Here is a 19,148-nt window from a genome sequence, read left to right as displayed (position 1 = left end):
ACATCAGGTCACATGCTCGTTTGCAAGCAATTCTTTTACATAACATGTCACGGTGTCTGTGTATTAACCTTTAAAAAGCCTGTGTGAGCGATGGGCATTGTTAATGATTTTAAAGTGGAAATCAGCTGAAAAGATTTTCCTCCCAATCCTGTGGATCCACTAGTCTAAACACGGTATTTTGATTAATATTGTGTTTGTTGGGCAGCACGGAGGTCGACTGGTTAGCACGTCCGCCTCACAGTTCAGAGGTCGTGGGTTCGATCCTGGCTCCGGCCACCCTGTGTGGAGTTTGCATGTTCTCCCCGTGCCCGCCTGGGTTTTCCCCGGGTACTCCGGTTTCCTCCCACGTTCCCAAAACATGCATGGTAGGTTGATTGAACACTCCAAATTGTCCTACGTTTGATTGTGAGTGTGAGTGTTTGTCTTTGTGTGCCCTGCGATTGGCTGGCAACCAATTCAGGGTGATGACAGCTGGGATAGGCTCCAGCACACCCGCGACCCTTGTGAGGATAAGCGGTTTGGATAATGGATGGAATATAAGTTTGGAATATGTTTGTCGAATATAAATCAAGCAGCAAAATCCACCTGTTTTTATCCATCTCAGGGGGCGGCCATTTTGCCACTTGCTGCTGACCGAAAATGACATCACAGTTGCTCAGGTCTCAGGTAACGGCACATGACCAAACTCAGAAAGCACCTGAGCTCTGATCAACTGTGATGTCATTCTCATCTGATAGCAAGTGGCAAAATGGCCGCCCCCCTGAGATGCATAAAAAAACGGGAGGATTTCGCCGATTAATTCATATACCACAAACGCAATATTAATCAGAATAGCGTGCTTAGACTAATGGGGTTGCATTGACCACGTTGTTGTGAAGAAAATGTTTGAGTTGACTTCCTCCTTAAACAAACAATACTTTTTCTTCATGTCACTCGCATCCCGTGGTGCGACGGCATACAGATGCCTCGCGCTCGATGGCACAGCTGTGGGAACCGCTGCTTCGCCAGCACAAGGGCCCTCAAACCGATGGACAAATGTGAAAGGGCTTGTTGTGTGCCTGCTCCCACCGCCCTCCCACGCCACACTTTTGTTGTCCCTGTTTTTGTTTTCATTGCCGTGGTATCCATGACGGCCACATCAACAAGAGACACTGCAGTGTCCTCGCTGTTCTCGGGTCTGCATATCATAATGGGGGGTGGGGGGCGGGGGCTGGCTTGGCAGTTGCGGGCTCTCCTCAGAATAGCCCTCACGTAGTGGAATTCTGCAGCGTCTAGGCCTCCAGACGTCTGAGGGGCGTGTTGTTGTCCACACTGCTGTACAATCAGCATGCAAGCATGCATGCTATTTGTTTGTGTGGGCAAGGCGGGGGTGTTATGCACCTTCCTATCCTGAGATGACTTTTTTTGGACATATGCCATGTCAGAATGAATAATACTTTCCTCCTTATCTTCACCAATCTTGCATTTTGTTGCTAAAGTCTTAGGATTCAAGCCAGATTCGGAGTCGGGTTACTCATTTTTGAATTAGCGCCATTTATAAATTGAGTGGGACGAAGATGCATTTCTGTTATATAAGAAAGCCAGTTGCACAAGTAGCAACTCAATTTTCCCAACTCACTTCACCTGTGATGACTTGAAGAATCTTTGGTCCAGATGACTACAAAAATAATAAAAAGCCTGTTACGTTGTCATAAGTGTCCACACATGGGGGGGGGGTGTTCTACGGTTGTAACTGGAACGGCACTTAGCCAAACATAAAGCGGCATCAGTCAAGTCATCTTTGACTCTTAGTTGGTCCATTCTGACCGTAGTGATTCACATAGCTGACTTCTGTACCGTGTTGGATCAATTCCCACTCAATGTCTTTTTCACAGTCTGGACTGAAGTCTGACTGACTTCAGTCCAGGGTGTAGTCCACCAAAACATGTGCATCATTTTTTGCGACTCATCCTCATCTTTTGTCTCTTTCCTTTCAGATCGTCGCACAATGAGCTGGAGAAACACAGGTAAGGCTGCATTTCAGGTTCTACTGCGCGCGCGTGTGTGTGTGTGTGCGAGTCTCTTCAGTCAGCAGTTGCAAGTTCCACATACACCAGTAGAGCAGATTGCTCCATGTAGGCGCCAGGTGCCACAGACGTCTTTTTCAAAGAGCTAGAGATTGAATTAATTACATTTTTGTGTCTAACAAAAAAAGAATCAGATAATAAGATCTCAAACTGTTGGCTTAGTTTCACTTCCTTGTATGGAAATAAAGGGAATCCCGTAACGTGTGTACATCTAAGTGCTGCTCCATTGAGGAGAAAAATGAATGACATTGCCTCTATTAGTCCTTTTTTGCGTCAAGGTCACCCGAGCGGCTCTCATTGACTCTTAAAAAAAACAAAAAAAAACGCCTGGGCAAGAGGATTTAGGAAACAGCTGATGTGACTATCAGCATGTGAGCAGAGGCAGCAATGGGTGTGTGAGGTCGAGTGTTTGTACGTGTATGTGACACACAGTCATCCACGTTGAAGGATTAGTAAGTCACATGTCTGCGAGTGGACGTGCCGAGCGGAGGAGAACATGCACGGGCATATTCCACCGCAAGACAAGACAGAGAAGTGTGATTACGCTGCAGATGTTGAGACACAAAGGTTACCTCATGTCCGACCGTGGGTGTGGTTATTGGACAAAAGCTGTATGACGTCCACACGCAAGCCAACACATACCAGTAATACCAATTAGTCATTTTACTTATCGTCATTATCGCTATGACGACACTTGGACAAGGGCATGATCGAAACGCTATTTCTATGCCCACTCCAGAGTCCGAAACAATGTTCAAAGTTCACACCAATAATGAAAAACATTAAACAGTAGAGTGTTAAGCACATGCCATAGTAACAGTTGGCACTATAACAGCTAAGCAAAACGACCAGTCAGAGGCACTTAGTAATGTGCAGACCTCTGCCAAGGTGAAGAATTATTTTTTTTTTTTTTTTAATGTTTGTTGGCAGGTTAAATTATTGTATTCTTTGTGTCGGATTAGGGTATTGTAGTGTAGTGTTTTCCTAACTAAGAAACATACTAACAATTTTTTTTTTTTGTCTGACAGAAAAAACAAAGGTCGCGTTTTGCTAGTCGACACACTCAGTAAAAATGAAATAGCTTTAGCCTGACCTGTGTGTTTTTTTTAATTTTTTTTAATTTAAAGCATATTTTGTAGTTTGACTTGGGAAGAAAGCGCAAAAATGTGTTATTTTAAATGTCTTCAACATCTGTGTTCTTCTTCAAATCAAGAGCATGAAGAAAGGAAGTCCTGTCCAAATACTTCCTAACATTCTTCATCCAACTGTGTGTACATTTCGCCTCAAACTACTGTTGCCAACATTAAGGCAGAAACTGAAATCGAGCCTCATTATTTGACTGGACTGGACAGCTGTAAATGCCCGTGTTGCTTTGGAAGCATTATTGGCTTGATTATTGCATTATTCACTTGCTTTCTTATCTGTATAGTTGTTTTCCCCGATTGTAAATCGTTCACCGTTCTATATTTACCTTGAGGCAAGAACAACTGAAAAAAAGAAGAATGAGTCTTTGATGATTCTCCAAGATAATAAAACAAATCAACGTGACGGCTCTGTTGATGTTGTTGATTCATAAACGTTGATTCATAGCTTTCCTGTTCAACCAGTTTCATAAGTATTTGGCCACCATGGATCTTCTACTCAGAGATGATTCTGCTGCCTGGCCGGTATCGTTTCCAGAAAAAAAACCGCAACCTCCTGACCCTCACGCCATCGGATGCACTCCAGGGTGGCGCTGCTATTTGAGTCCTGACTCACCGTCTTTGTTCAGTCACATTGAGCTAACCTTGTACTCGGCGTTCACGTGGTTGGCACTGTGACAATTGGAAGTTTACTTGAGATGCCACAAGGCAATAGTAGGTAGTAGTGGTTAAATGCATTGATTCAAACCGAACATGAGGTATCTACAATTATTGCAAATGAAATGCTAACTACCATAGCCTATGTTAGAAGGGCAATTAGCTTTTTACATTCAATTATGTTTTGCAATACTTAGATTTAAACAGAGCTGGGCAGTCCGTCCCTGGGCCGGACCGGTCGGATCCTGCGGCCCGGCCGGATGCTCATTTTTGAGGCGGGAGGGCGGTTGGTGACAAATTTTTAAAAATGGCTGGACTAAGCATGGCCGGAAGTGGATTTTAGTCCGGCCCACTAATCGGCCCTCATGCGTTTGACGTGGTCGCGAGGCGGCCAAATGTAATTTTTATGAATAAGGGCGGGGGGTCGCAGCCGGAAGGGTACCCAGGTCAAGGGTGGAGGGTCGCGGCCAGACCGGCAAAAAAGGGTCAAGTGGCAGCTCTGGATTCAAACAAATGAAATTAGTTTCTGTCCTTGCCGCTGTGCTTTAATATAAATGATTATACTTTTTCCAAAACTAGCTTGAATAGCAAACATATAAGTAGCTTATTTAGCCTAGCAGCTTGCGTTTTAACTGCTTCGGAGTAGGTGACGTTGCCATCATTGTAATGGTACTCTAGGCTATGCAAAAACAAACCCCAAAACATTCATGGTAGGTTAATTGAAGACTCTAAATTGTTTGTAGGCTAGAATGTGAGTGTGATTGCTCGTTGTCCTCATGTGCACTGCATTTGGCTAGCGACCAGTCCAGGGTGTAGTCTGCCTCTTACCAAAGCCAGCTGGGATAGGCTCCAGAGAACCATGACCCGAAATGAGGACAAGCGCTACAGAAAATGGATGCGCGGATGGATGAAGGAAGTGACTGTCCAAGGAGGGGGGGTGATTTAACTTTTTTTTTTTGGGGGGTGGTTTTGGCCATGTTGCCATTACCATGTGACTTTTTATTAGTTTTCATCATGATGCAATTCCAGAAAATATAATAGCTGTCATTTCCGTCTATCCTGTCATCCATCTTAAATTTGAGGTATATTTTTAACAAGACAATCATTCAACCGAAAGCACTCTTTGAAGATTTTATGCTAGCGGAGGTGTGTTTTTGTTTTTTTTCCTTCAAAGGCGCTTCTGCAAATATTTTCTTGACATTATTAATAGCAGCCTGGCTGGCTCTCACCAAGCTGTCTGCCGTTGAAGAGGCAGCCCGCTCGCTCGTATTTATGTCCTGTTATCAGAGTGAGGCTGGGTGGGTGCCGGCAGCGTCCGACAGGGCCCTGTGTCCTGATGCGACCTGCTTATCTGCTGCAGCCGGAGTGCAGCTGTGGTGCTCTCACTTTAGACTATCTCATTGGTGACTTTGCTGCTTCTTTTTTTTTTTTTTGTGTTGGAACAGGCCTGCATTAGCAAGAGCTTACATATTGCTGTGAAACCAAAACGCCATGTGGCTCGTCTCTACTGGGTTGGCTTCCTTCCTATTTCTGACTTTGGCCGACGACTCGTCCTCGTTGCACGCTTCCTTTTTTTTTTTCTTGTGACACCAAGACGTGGTGAAGTTGCAAATGTTGTTTTCCAGCATGTCACCTGTTTACTGGAAATGTGAGTCCACTCGCGTGCAGCTGAAGGTCTGCTTTGTTTGTGCATGCTTCCCTCAATTGACTCTCGGATTTACGCCTTTATTTTTAACCCCGCCCATGTTTGCTCTTGGTTTCATTTCTGACAGCGCACATGACAAGCGGGATGTCCAAAGTTTGTCCAGCAAGTTTCATTATCCTCGGAGTGTACAGTAGAGCCTTTTAAAGGTTGAACGTAATCCGTGACGGGACACTGGTTGACCTGAAGTTGTTGTAATGTAATACCATAAAATATTACTGCTGTCTTATCTACTATAAAAGGCATAAAAATGTAACAAAGTTAACCTTGGGTACATTGACTGCTAAACACTCTTAAATGAGTAATCTCGTGATTTCAAACTACTGTATGTAATGAACTATTACACAAGTGCACAAACAAGTTAATCACCAATGTAATACAAAACGTTAAAACAATAAGGCACTCTAAATTTGTTAACAAACGACGATGCATAATCAGCTGACATTGGGACAATCCGTTGGGTCTAGCTGGATTTTCTTCTCTTGTCGACCCTCAAAAACTCTAAGAAAATTATACCCGCTATAAGCTACTATCTCACATAACATTGTCCACTCGAGTGGAGCGTCTTTTTACACGTATGCTTTCCCCAAATGTCGTTCGAAATCTTGATTGCGCATCCCATGAATGAGCTCCAATGCGTTGTGCTGAAGCTGCAGTATATAAGACGGTATAAAGTTGGCCTATGGTATAGGTTTGGACTCCAAACCTGATACAGTAACGCTTGTTGGTGACGTCATCGTCTCTGCCTCAGTGTGAAAATAGCTTCAAGCATGTCTGACCCCCCCCAAAAAAAACGAAAAAAACCAACACTTTCTGGCAGCAGGTCCTCCAGCTCTGTTTCTTTATCCATGTCAAACAGTCACCCATCCTCCCTGCTTTGCCGACAGATCAGGATCTTGAGGAATGCTATGCGCTAAGCAAACTTGCACCACTAGCTACGAGCTACGTACTGTTGGCTAGCTAATGCGGTTGAACACTGTCCTTGCAGGGTACGAAGCCTTCTGTTCCTCTAATCCTCGCCCTCATGGCAATAAATAAGATACACTTCTGATAAAGTATCCTTATCACTAAAGGTGGACAAGGAGTAGCTAATCATGTGACACACTGAGCAAAAAGAGAGAACAGGAAAAGCCAGAGAAGCCATGCTAACCGCTAAACTATTGTGAAATGTAGAGTCGCGCAACATTAGAATTAGTGCGTAGGTAGTACAGCGCACGTTAAACAGAAGTCAGCCTGGAGCCGCGTTACAGCGGAGAGTAATCAAATGTGAACAGCAAATTGGCAGATGAATTAATAAATGTCTCGGAAGAAAATAATAAAACAGCTGCGCAGCAAGCACACACACCTCTGAAAACCAGAAATGAACAATACATCAGTCAGGAAAAGCCTATATGATCAAAGATATAATAATAGCATTGTAAATATTTATACTATCAGCAATGTTAATTGTTTGTTTGCACTATTTTGCACTATAGAGTGCTGAATTTTAATCTCTCAAAATTACATGAGATCTTTTTGTTGTTATTGTTTTAACTTATTTTGAAAAAAAAAATCAATTTAGCTTGACAAAAGGACACATTCAGAAATACTTGTGTTAAAATTGTTGCCATTATATTGAGATGATATCTTTCTTTATACCCGTGATATAAAGCCCTAGCTTTTGGTCTCTCAATTTTGCTGACTTATCACTTGACATCACTCATGATGCCAGTTTGAGCTCCAAATCTTTGTGCAACTCTTAATCCATATCTTTCCCATATATGTTGCTCAGTTTCTGAATTGTTAGTGTAGGCCTTATTGAGTGCAGGGTACCACTGTAAATTCCAACACAGCAACTGTGCAGCAACTGTCGGACTTTGAATTTAAATTTACTTTGGGAGCACTTGGCCACGCTCTAAGCTTCCCCTCTAATTAAATTTACTCTCCCTGTGTCTTCCACTCCCAGCTGTGATAAATGACTTATTTGGCTTTGGGGGGGGTTGTTCTCCCCTTGAGTGAAGCCGGACTCATGAATGCAAGTGTGTGTTTGAGTTATGGCATTACGGCTACTCCACTTCCTCCATTTCTGCTCCTTTTTTTCAATCCCTACAAGCCACATCTGCTTTTTCTGTTACCTTCAACTCATTCCACCTCTACTTTTCACCCCATAAAAGTCACTGAGTCAGCAGAAACCTGAGGCGGTAAGGAGAGGGAGAGCAGTATCCCCCCGCAACCCCCCCCCCTCCTTCTCTCACAGAGGTCCTTTATCGCTGTTATCCGCCTTCTATGCCAACACTCATCTGTGCCAGTCGCTCTTCTTGTGAAGTTATAACTCTTCTCTTGTGACCTACTGTTTATGTGGAAGGTGGCGGGTCTGACAGTCTAAATGCAGATTGCATAATGCGCGCCATCGGGAATGCAGTCGAGGTCATTCCAGGACTTGTGTCATAAAGCGACAGTGCAGCAGCTCAGCGATATTCCAGGCGTTTTTTTTTTGTTTTTTTTTCCGTTTGTTTTTTTGGTGGCGAGAGCATTTATGTGGCTCATTATCGCATGTGGCCTTTGTTTTTAACTTCCTGAAAATGTCACACTGTCACATACATTCCTCATGAGGGTGTAGTGACGATGCTTTGCATTGACAAAACAGCTTCAGAAATGGTCGGACCTACTTTTGGTTGAAATGTAAAATCTCCCACCGCTAAATGGTTTGTGCACATTGTAAAACATACCGCTAGAATATTAAAGGAACATATACGATGCGCCTTCTCCTTTCTATGCGCCAAAAAAATGAATCAAGAATATGATTTACAGATTAATCAACAATCAAAGTCATTGTGAGTGACAGCTCTAATAGAAACGGTTAAACAGTGGGAGCATCCTGCTTCAAATTTCATGCAGCTGCACACACAGCAAAGAAATGCAGCTGCATGCACTTGTTTGAAAAAAAAACTAAACAAAAAAAACATGCTTTTGAGACACGATGCGTACGTGCTTGGTGTGTTCCCAGAGGCTAAGATGACGTCTTTAGATTGATTTTTATATGCAAGTATACTGTCACAGAGGGCTAAAAACGCATTACATTAATATTAACACTTTTCGACGGGTGCAATGTGTTTTTACAGTTTTTTTTTTTTTTTTAATCTTAAATCTGTAGTCTTGGGATGATTACACGTGAACCCTATTAGGCCAAACACAATCTGTTGGGGAGGCAGGCCCACCTCCAATTTGCTTATTTCGTCACATATGAAATAATGAAAGTACGGTACATATACGTCCGTTCATTCTCCATAGCACTTGTCCCGATTAGTTTCGCATGTGAGCTACAGCTAACTGAATTTGGATGAGTTGCAGCTAATCACAGGGAACATATAGTTAACAACCATTCACCCTCACATTCACACCTTATGGACAATTTCTTCAAAACAAGTCCTTAAATGAACCTGACATGCCTGTATTTTGAATGTGGGAGGAAGCCAGCGTACCCGAAGCGAACTGAAAAACACAAGGCTGGAGCTGAGATTTGAACCGTGAACACCAGAGCTGTGAGCCAGACATGCTAACAGCAAGTCCACCTGCAAGACCATACAAGTACTGTAGACATACTGGGAGTGTTGTGCATAGCTATTGGTAGAACATAAACGACACTGATGACACTAAAGATGATGTTACGAGTCGTGTTATAATTGGTAGTGTCAAAAGTTATGCGATATTAAAACCAATAAAACAGTACACCTTTGATACAAGTGCCGATGCATATAGCAGATAGCGGCTAGCGCTAGCCTGTTAGCAATGCAGCCGTACTCTGTTGGGCCTGGCTGTAATATCGCTTTTTATAAGCTCGTTTGTCCTCTCGCTTATACGTGCAAAGTTAGTCCTTCGATACGCACTGCACTTAACCAATGTGCTGGGAATTTCATCGTAAAAATTGTTTTGAAAGACTGTTTTCAGTGGTTTTGCCAGGTTAAAGCCTGGAGGACAGCATAGCATGCGGTCAAAGTCTACAGCCAGGGATGCCAAAAAGGCATATGTGCGCAAACAATAATAGAAAATCTACAGCTGGAGGTCAACGTTAAAGGTCCCTTGCGGACTTTCCTTGCCCTGAGGTCAGCAGCCGCTGAGACGCTCCACGTATGGCTCGGGTCACGCCCAGCTGCGACCGCAGAGAGGGCGGGCGCCTACGCTATCTGTGGCCTGTGGCGTGTTTACCTTGCTTGTGTGTCCTCCTGTGCACTCGGAGAGCTATGCACACTTCAGCAAAACGCTCCTGCTGCCTCTCAGGTGTCGCCACTGCATGGCGGGGAACGTCATGTTTCTGTTTGGCTAGCGTCAAGATGGCCGCCAAACAGCTGATGCTCGTAAAAAAAAAGGGGGTAAAAGTGCGGTTTGCACTTTAATAAGGCGCAGGCTATGCATAGGGGTGCGTTCGTGTGCCAGGAAAACAACGAAAGAACACATGAGGTTAACAGCGGGGAGGAAAGCAAGCTGGCTGCTTTGGATGCAGGCGGAGGCTGAGACATTCTTGAGCGTTGCCGTAGGGAGGGACGTGGCTGCTGTGTGTGGAGCAGCCAGCCTGAAATTCAGGTCAGCAGAGTATGCACACATATGCTAGAATGCAGTGTTAAGTAAGAGGGGCCTTTTGCAGCAGGGAGAGTTATTACCAAACTCACAGGCTGACATTTACTACAATACGCGATGGTCACATAACGTTGTTTTGGAAAGCGAGCAACCACAAGAAAAAAATTGAACCTCTGAGTTTGAACACAATATTTTCCGGATCACTTGTCCGCCTCTGATTTGTTTGCAGATCTTGTATTTTCTAAAAAGAGGTCAAAACAACAAAACGTGTTTCCGGTTTAAACTGTTCCCTCTTTGTCTTCTTCTTTTCACAAGGCTTATTTGTCGTTTTTCCGAAAAAAAAAGAAAGAAAAAAAGCCAAAGAAAAAGGAAACACACAGACTAACGAGGCATGCGTTTGGTATTTTGGTTTTTCCAGATTTTCTGAAATCTTGCCTGACTTTGTGCATGGTGGTGGTCCACAGACACAAAAAGACACAGGAAAAGCATGGCCAGAATAAAAGCTTTGATGCTCCCTCAGCAGAGGTCTCATAAAGAAAGCCGTTCTATTTTTATTGTAATACTTGAGTCAAAACAAACTCCAAAAGCCATCAAAAATGGCCAAACTCTGACTTAATCCTTTGATGCTCACAAGGGGTGTGATAAAAAACAATTTGAGTCGGAAAATCATTTTTGACTTAAAAGATGTGGCTGCATCGAATTGATCCGAATTGAATCGTTCCACTTCAAAATGAATTGAGATACGTATCGAATCGTCTTTTATTGGGGATGTTTATCTTTGACGGAAATGCCTCATTCACAGTACTGACAAGTTCATTCATATATATGTAAAGTAACGACAAGAAACTCATTACTTCATGCCCTGTCAAACTGAGCCGTATCAAATCGAATCGTAATCCCACTGAACCGTTTAAAATCGAACCGTCCTTGAATCGAATCGAGATACGTATCTAATCGTCTTTTACACTGGAGAGATGCCACACCCCTAACGCTCACTGAGCTGTGGTTTCATAATGAACTCTGAAGTTATGTCTATTTTTAGATAGCTATTTTTTTCCTAAAAAAAAAAAAAAAAAAAATCCATTATACAACTTTAGCGGTTGTAATGTGCCTTGGCTTTACCTTCCAAGTTTGTTCCATTCCTCCACTTGGTTGGTTGGCGCCCACCCCACTGTTCCTAATCCTGTGTTACAGTAAACATCAATGCTGAGCTCTTCTGTCATGCCACAGGATTCCTGTGTGCTAATCATTGACAGGGCTTCATTAGAAAAGCAGAGCTCGCCCATGTCAGGGGAATGTGTTTATGGAGCTCTGGGAACTTGTCCATGCTAGTCCGTCCCAACATGTGCAACATGTACTCCTGCGAGCTCGCAGCGGAAGGCAATTACTGTCCAAGTCTGTCATTTGACATTGTGCTGAAATTATTCCGAGACACACAGGGAACCCTTTCTTTAGCTTCCTCCTGTCCTTTCTGATCTGCTTTTCTTTTTGCTTGCACGCGCTCCTCTTTAGCTTCTATTTGACATCTGCTTTCCTGTTAAGACCAGTGTAAGCAGCCTGCGCCGAGGAAGGGATTTTCTAATGATCCGTGTTCACACAGGGATTGTATGTAAAAGAAGAGAAAAGTCAAATGACCTGCGCTCACGTGGCATTCCCAAGCACGCGGCAAGGGAAATGCTCCTTTTGAAATACTAGCACGCTTCGCTTTCCTGTTGTTAAATCGCCGAGTTTCGAGTGCCGAGTGAAGTAACGCCGCTTGCGTGTCAGCGCGCAGTCATGTGAGAGCGCCGGCGTCATGTTGCTGCCGTCAGGAGATGGTGTTTATGGGGGGAGCGTACACGTCTGTCTCGTCCTCGCAGTCTGAGAAATCGGGGTGGGGTGGGTGACAGAAAACAAACACGTCTTGTCCCTGTGTGACTGACATTTCATATCAGGGCGCGAGAGGCTTCTCACGCTGCACCTCTAGCGTGCACGTGGGATACATGGCCACTTTCACGTCCACGCTTGTTTTCGCAGACAGCACATGTGATGTGAGTTCAATGTAAACACATTGTGGCAGGGCGGCAGGGTGACAGCGAGACTGATGAGGAGCTGCTGAAAGACCCACTGTATATGTGTTTGTACGGCTACTTGGCCCCCGGGTAGGTTCCTTCACCAGCCCCGGGACCTCCTCCGCACATATGTGCCGTGTGCACAACAGGAACCTGCTAGCCAGATGTTGAACAACCACAGTGGCAAGCCTAAATTGCAGCAGTTGCACCGTGGTGATCCACGCTCACGCAAAGTGCTTCACTTTCACTGCCAAACGGGCTAGCAGATGCTGAGTGTGGGGGGCATTTATTGTTCGAAAGCCAAAAACAACATTTTCGTACCACAGTAGGATAAATAACATGATAGGAAGAAAGCCTCAAGGACAACGTACCGTGTATTACATTTTCTTTCCCACGGTTCGGATTTAGTAGAACATCATCGAATGTAGCTACATCAAGCTTTGAAGTTTTCAGACAGATTTTGAATAATGTTGCAGTTTAGTGACGACTATGGACTGGGGTAAGAATATGTTGCTACAAAGCGCAAGAAGGCAGGTTGAGTTACTCTTTTTCATTTGATTGTTTTATATTTGTTTTTTAGTCAAATATTTAGTGTAATAAGGGCTTCACAATGTTCACACACAGATGTTTGTGATACAGCATACGTACGGCCTGTTCCGACTTATGTACAAATTCTGTTTACATTGTTGGTGTAGGAACGGAACTCAATTGTAAACCAAGGAACCTCTGTGTTATTATTTTTATTATTATTATCCAAATTACGATCTGTCTTTTTGTATTCCCCCCCTCCAAACCAATAGGGGGCAGCATATCATAAGTCTCTCTCATCACTCTCTTAGATTTGTCGAAAATCCGAACATTGTCAACCAAGTTGTACGATTTTGCCCAGCACGTCCATGGATTTTTGGTATACCGTGTTTTGATACCGACTGAAGTGGTCCGTTATCGATGGGTTGGACGCAATGCACTTCTCTGATTGGCTGACACAGAACTATCACACAATGCAATGTCTTTTCTTAAAAATATTCTGCTACACAACTCACAAGAAAGAACAATAAATGTTACTGTTCTTAGTGTACTGTACCGTGTCATGTTTGTCTTTGTTGAATACTTTGTCGCGTTATAGCAGTGTCACACTGCTATGATGTTACATGGCTTATGTCGTTTATTCAGTTAAAGGTTCCAAACCATAACATGTTGAGCTGAGCCGAACTGGCATCTCGCGGTATGACGGTGTCATGTTTGGGTGCTTTTACAGCTGCTAAGATGACCGTCATCCTAAAATGTTATTTTGTGGGATCAAACCCCAGAGGCCTGGAATTTTCTTTTCTCCGCAACTGCGAGCGGTGTGAGGAAACACTGGAATGGGGGTGGGGGCGGCGGTGGGGTGGGGGTCCTGATGACTGTTGACCTTCATTTAACAGGATTGGCTTTGTGCCAATCAAGCCACTCATTCCTGTGCATATGGGCTGAGGAATTTGAGGGCCGCAGCAGCCTCATTAAGCGGCGCAGCGAGCGAGTGAGGGTTTGTTGTTTGCACTGGCTGGCCTTCTCATAACCCGCGCGTAACCTTTGTGCGCGCATAAGTCCCTGCTCCAAAGAGTCGTCGTCTCCAGGAGAGTGTCAACCTGGTCATGTTCACGCGACGTCTCTGGTACAGCTCACACAAACACAGCCGTTGCCGTTGCCTTAAAATAGTCATTGTTGTTTGCCGACCAAGGGAATCTTGTGAGAACGGACCGATTCGTACCCGCGTAACCTTGGAGTGCAAGTCAGCAGTTTAAATAGCTTGCTTGCTCCAGTTTCAGCAGTTTTTTTTTTTTTTAAAGTTCCTTTTCCGCTCTCTGCTTTGGATTTGTTTTGGCACTCAGCCTCTCGTGGAGGGAGATGGCTGGGGAAGGCCAAAGATCAGATACAAATCATCCCGTGGTACTTAACACGTGAGAGCAGTCAGGTGGTTGCCTCCCTGCAGGCGGGACTCCACGTCAAATTGAATTGCACACTTAAAGGGGAAGTCAACCCAAACACGTTTTTTTTTTCAAGAATATGTTCTATGCAGGTGCACTACTTAAAACAGGGCATTCTGATAAATATTACGTTTGTGGAATAAGAGTTATTAATCCACACGTTTTTAGCCATCTCTGGGGGGCGGCCATTTTGTCACTTCTGTCAACTGAAAATGACATCAGAATTGCTCAGGGCTCAGGTAACAACCAATCACTGCTCACCTGTTTTCTGAAGCTGAGCCGTGATTACTCGTCACCTGAGCCCTGAGCATTTGTGATGTCATTTTCAGTCGACAAAAGTGACAAAATGGCAGCCCCCTGAGATGGCTAAAACCAAGTGGATTTTGCGGCTTAACTCATATTCCACAAACGCAATATTCATCAGAATGCCGTGTTTCAACTAGTGGACCTGCATAGAATATATTCTTTAAAAAACATGTTTGGGTTGAATTCCTCTTAAATGTGTCTTGGATTTTTCTTTTGTAGGTACAGTGGTACCTGTACTTACGAAATGAATTGGTTCTGGAAGAAATTTCTTAAATAGAAATTTTGTAAGTAGAGACACGTTTTCCATGTAAACCTAACCCTAATCCGTAAATAATCTCAGCGAATGACGAGGACGCTGCATCGACATATCTATCGCATATATATCTATCTACACACATAGACACATACGGTAGAGGTCCCTCTTAGCCAATGGGATGCCAGGAAGATGCTAGGTAATAGCCAATGGCAGAGCAGCTATGAGTATGTTGCGTTCAGGAAGCTCCGAAGCTGCGAGTAGCAGCCCATATTTTTACCTTTCGTATCCTGAAATTTCTTTCGTAACAAGAGGCAATATTTTCCTGTTGATGCATTTCGTAACTTGAAAATATCGATTGAAGAGACGTTCGTAAGTAGAGGTACCACTGTATAACAATGCTCGTTTCAGCATGGTTGTCGAGGATAATTTGAATAATGTTTTTTTTATCATGCGCATTATGTAGTAGCACGCCAACAGTTGAGATGTGCTTCAAAGACAAATTATCTTGGCTTTTGAACAAGTTTTGAAGATCTGCAAATTCTATAGTATGAATGCCAGGCCAGGAGTTTGCAATTAAGCGTCAAGTAAGCAAACGACCAAAAAGACGCAGTTCTTATCCTTTTTCTTGAGCCTCTTATAAACAGCCTTTTTGACTGTGACAGTATTTACGACCTCAGAATCAAAGAGCATCCACTGTTGAAGCCAGACAAATTGGAAAATGTGATGTGATTCAGACCCATGCATACCAGACGGTGCAATCTGTCCTCTCCCCTTCATGTGCACAACGCTGTGGTGCCACACTTTGCGTGGCTGTTTGGGGCCATCTGATAAACATAGCGTGACCAGGGCTTGACTTGAGAATAACAAAAGTGAGTGAGGCAGGGTGGGAGGGAGGCTAGAGTCACATCCCCCTTTAAACGAGCTGTGCACTCTGGAGAAAATACGAGTGAGTGCGTCTCCACGTGCTTTGGGGAAGGAGCCGTCAGGGACGCCCCGCCAGCTTCGACCAGGTCCTGTCTGATAGATACGCATCAGACGCGTTGCAAGCTTTTCTTTGACACAGTCACAATAACACAGCAAACAAAACATGTAGTGCTTGAGGGAGGTCCTGCCCAGACTTGTTGAAAGACAGGATGCAGAATGTCAAAAGTAAAGGCCTAGATAGACCAAAAAGACGCTGGCCAACAGTGACAGACGCTTACGCCCTGTGGCGTCCGGCCGGCTGTCGGCACGTCACGCTGGCAAAACACACCGCGACGACAGACAGCGACGCTGACCGTTAAAGTACCTTCTGCGCATGCATAAGATGTAATACCCTTCCATACCATCGGCGGCGGTAGTCACCATTTCTCATGGTTAGAAAAATCCAACCGGAAAAGGAAAAGTACAAAACCCTAAACCTTTGCCTTAAATCGTTCAACTGTAGTTCAAGTTCATTTTGCATTAAGAATGAACATTCAGATTGTTGTTGTTGGTGGTAGATGTTGCAGTCTCGTTTTGTTTTTTTGTTTTTTTGTTTGAGTGAGCAATCATATTACCATGACGACTTGGCCAGATCTGCTGATAAAGATCGTGTGATATTATTTAAAGCTGCAGAACAGCAATGACCAGAAATTGTCAAGAAGAGGATGACCCCCTTGGGGCATACTTCTATGTTTACTCCTTTTATAATCGCACAGGATAGATGAAAACACACATACTGGAACAGCAACCCCAAAGACATGCATTGTGGAGACATGTCACACCTCAACAGTAGGAAGCAGACATTTGTGCAATTAAAGCAGCACTGGGCAAGAATTTGACCTTAATAAAACATTTTCACAACTCTTATGATGAAACATTGACTTACAAGTAGTTGAATGGGACTTTTGTCACTCCCTGGGGGGGTCTGTATCGTTTTTACTGGCACTAAGCAACTTTGAGGAGGATGGGAGCAACCCTTGCACACGAAAAAAATACAAATGTCCTGAATTGCTTTACGGCATACTCACTTTCTCCTTTCGCTAAAAGGACAGAAGTCGATTAGAACGTCTACGCGCTATTTCTGGTGTCATGGCAGAAGCCCCAAAACAAACAACAACAAAAAAAGTATTGTTTGAACAAAATTATATTCATTACCTCATTGCTATTCATCTTTCACTCAACCACTGGAAATAGAAATGTATTTCAGTCCAACTTGCAGGCCAGCGAGAGCTCAGGATTTTACGACACTACGCGCTGGCGCGCATGGGAAATGTGGTTGACTTTTGTCAAAACACTACCGCTTTTGTCCACATGGTGCCGCCATAATCAACAAAAACTGGCATATGACACAGTGTTGCTTTAACTCAGGGGGCTAATTATGACTCTTTTTTTTTTTTTTTTTTTTTACAACTCTTTGCGGAGGGTAAACTAATTCTAACACAAATGTGCTTGTCTTGTCTGGCTGCCTTTTCAGTGCTCCCATTAGACATTTTAATGTAAATTTGATCTATCGTTGTACCATGATTTTTTTCCCCTTGTCTAGAAGAAGCGTTTATATTGTGTAGCATGAGACTTTGTAACCAAAACAATTAAACTTTTTTCTTCCATTACAACATTAAACTCCAAACCTCTTTGCTACATTATAACAATTCACAATCATTATTTATCTAATAACAAGATAAAAGTCTAAAAACTCCACCTTTTTTTTTTTTTTTGCTAGCAGTGTTTGTATGGTTTTGGGGTAACCACTTAGTTGTTGACGCTGTGCAACTGGCAAAGTTAACCCAAACATATTTTTTTCAAGAATATGTTCTATGCAGGCCCACTAGTTGAAACATTCTGATTAATATTGCATTTGTGGAATAAGAGTTTAATCCACCCGTTTCAGGGGGCGGCCATTTTGTTCCTTCTGTCGACTGAAAATGACATCACAACTGCTCAGGGCTCAGGTAACGACCAATAACGGCTGACCTGTTTTCTGAAACTGAGCCGTGATTGGTCGTTACCTGAGCCCTGAGCAGTTCTGATGTCATTTTCAGTTGACAGAAGTGACAAAATGGCCGCCCCCTGAGATGGCTAAAAACGGGAGGATTTTTCTGCTTAAATCATATTCCAGAAACACAATATTAATCAGAATGCTGTGTTTCAACTAGTGGGCCTGCATAGAACATATTCTGGAAAAGAATATGTTTGGGTTGACTTCCGCTTTAACAGGACATCTTACAAGAAATGTTGCCCCACTTATCCTCGCAATATCTAGTTTTTCAAAAATTTGTCCTTGAGACTTCTCAGTCACGGCTTCACATACAGGAATCCCACTCGAGTAGCTCCAAACCATTCAGAGGATGGAAACAAGATGACATCACCCGAAGCTTTCTGGCTTGCTGCTCTGTTTATTGAAGATGAAATCTGATTAGTTCCGATTTGTTAATAAATGAATAAATAGATAAATGAATAAATAAATAAAGATATTTTGCTTACGTCTGTTTGGTAGGAGTGAGCGATATGGAGTAAAACACAACAACTCTATTCTTTCCCATAAAATCTGTGACGATGATTTGACAATATTCAACAAAAAAAAAAGCCCTACGGTAAATCGGCACTTGCTTCACAGAACAACAACATGATGTCTCGCTCCACCCATAATTCACTGGCATGAAAACAGGTGTTTAGAACGAGAGAAGAGTGATCCTCCCATCCCATTAAAAAAAAGTCTTCATCCTGTAGTGGATCATGCAAACGTAGCAGCCAACTGCCCATCTGCGGTTCAAAGTAATGGAGGGAGTGCATCCGTGCACGTTTCTAGTTGTTACACGCCAGCTCAATTAAGCGGTTAGTATACAGGTTAGGTGTTTCGTGAGTAAGTCGTCAAAAAATGCCCATTTTCTTGGGGGGGGCGGGTAGTCAGCCGAATGTACGAGGCAACGCCTTGTTTTTGTTTTTCATTACAAGAGAGGCAGAAGGGGGAAGTGGGGTGCAAGAATCTTGCCCATTGGCTCAAGTTACCCTTTGGATGATGTGTATGGAGCGCTGCCTGGTGCAGCTGAGCACACTGCGCTCAAAGAGCCCTTTTTTTTTTCGAACGGAGAGAAAGTCATCCACTCGCTCGGACCCCGCTCCCTTCCAGAAAAACACCAATAACCCCACCCCTCCACCCCGCTCCCTCCTCCTTGCTGCAGACCCCCGGCCGGCCGGCCGGCTCTTTCCTGCCTGCTTCCCCTGGCCGAGGTCCAAGTGCTTCATGTGGCTGCGACTGGGGCAGGTTGGCGGCGGAGCCCCCCGCCCATGTCCTCTGAAGACACTTGTTTTCCGACGGGGACGAGGGCGTGTTGCTGTTGGCAGAGTGGAGCGAAGGGGTGGAGTGGGCTCTGCGGATGAAGGGGGATTGCGACTGCCCCTTGGGAGAAGAGGAAATAAAAGAACTAGAGAACTTTCACACGCCCTTTCTGGGGAACGCCAAATGCACCTGTAGAGAGGTAAAGAC

The 19,148-nt window shown here is 43.9% G+C and overlaps 1 protein-coding gene across 1 annotated transcript in view; it reads left to right on the top strand.

The window, feature by feature from the left end:
- The window catches only part of mxd4 (MAX dimerization protein 4), a 33,351-nt gene that overhangs the window by 2,915 nt on the left and 11,288 nt on the right, over positions 1 to 19,148 (top strand). The window contains exon 3 of the mRNA XM_086033668.1: positions 1,977 to 2,006. Within this exon, the coding sequence (XP_085889794.1) occupies positions 1,977 to 2,006 (30 nt within the window). The remainder of the gene's footprint in view (positions 1 to 1,976; positions 2,007 to 19,148) is intronic.

This window comes from Filicampus tigris, chromosome 6, assembly GCF_054856515.1.
Source record: "Filicampus tigris isolate MCC_2025a chromosome 6, RoL_Ftig_1.0, whole genome shotgun sequence".
Lineage (NCBI taxonomy): Eukaryota > Metazoa > Chordata > Actinopteri > Syngnathiformes > Syngnathidae > Filicampus > Filicampus tigris.
The sequence above is the reverse complement of the archived record's forward strand: the minus strand, read 5'-3'. Positions and strand labels throughout refer to the sequence as shown.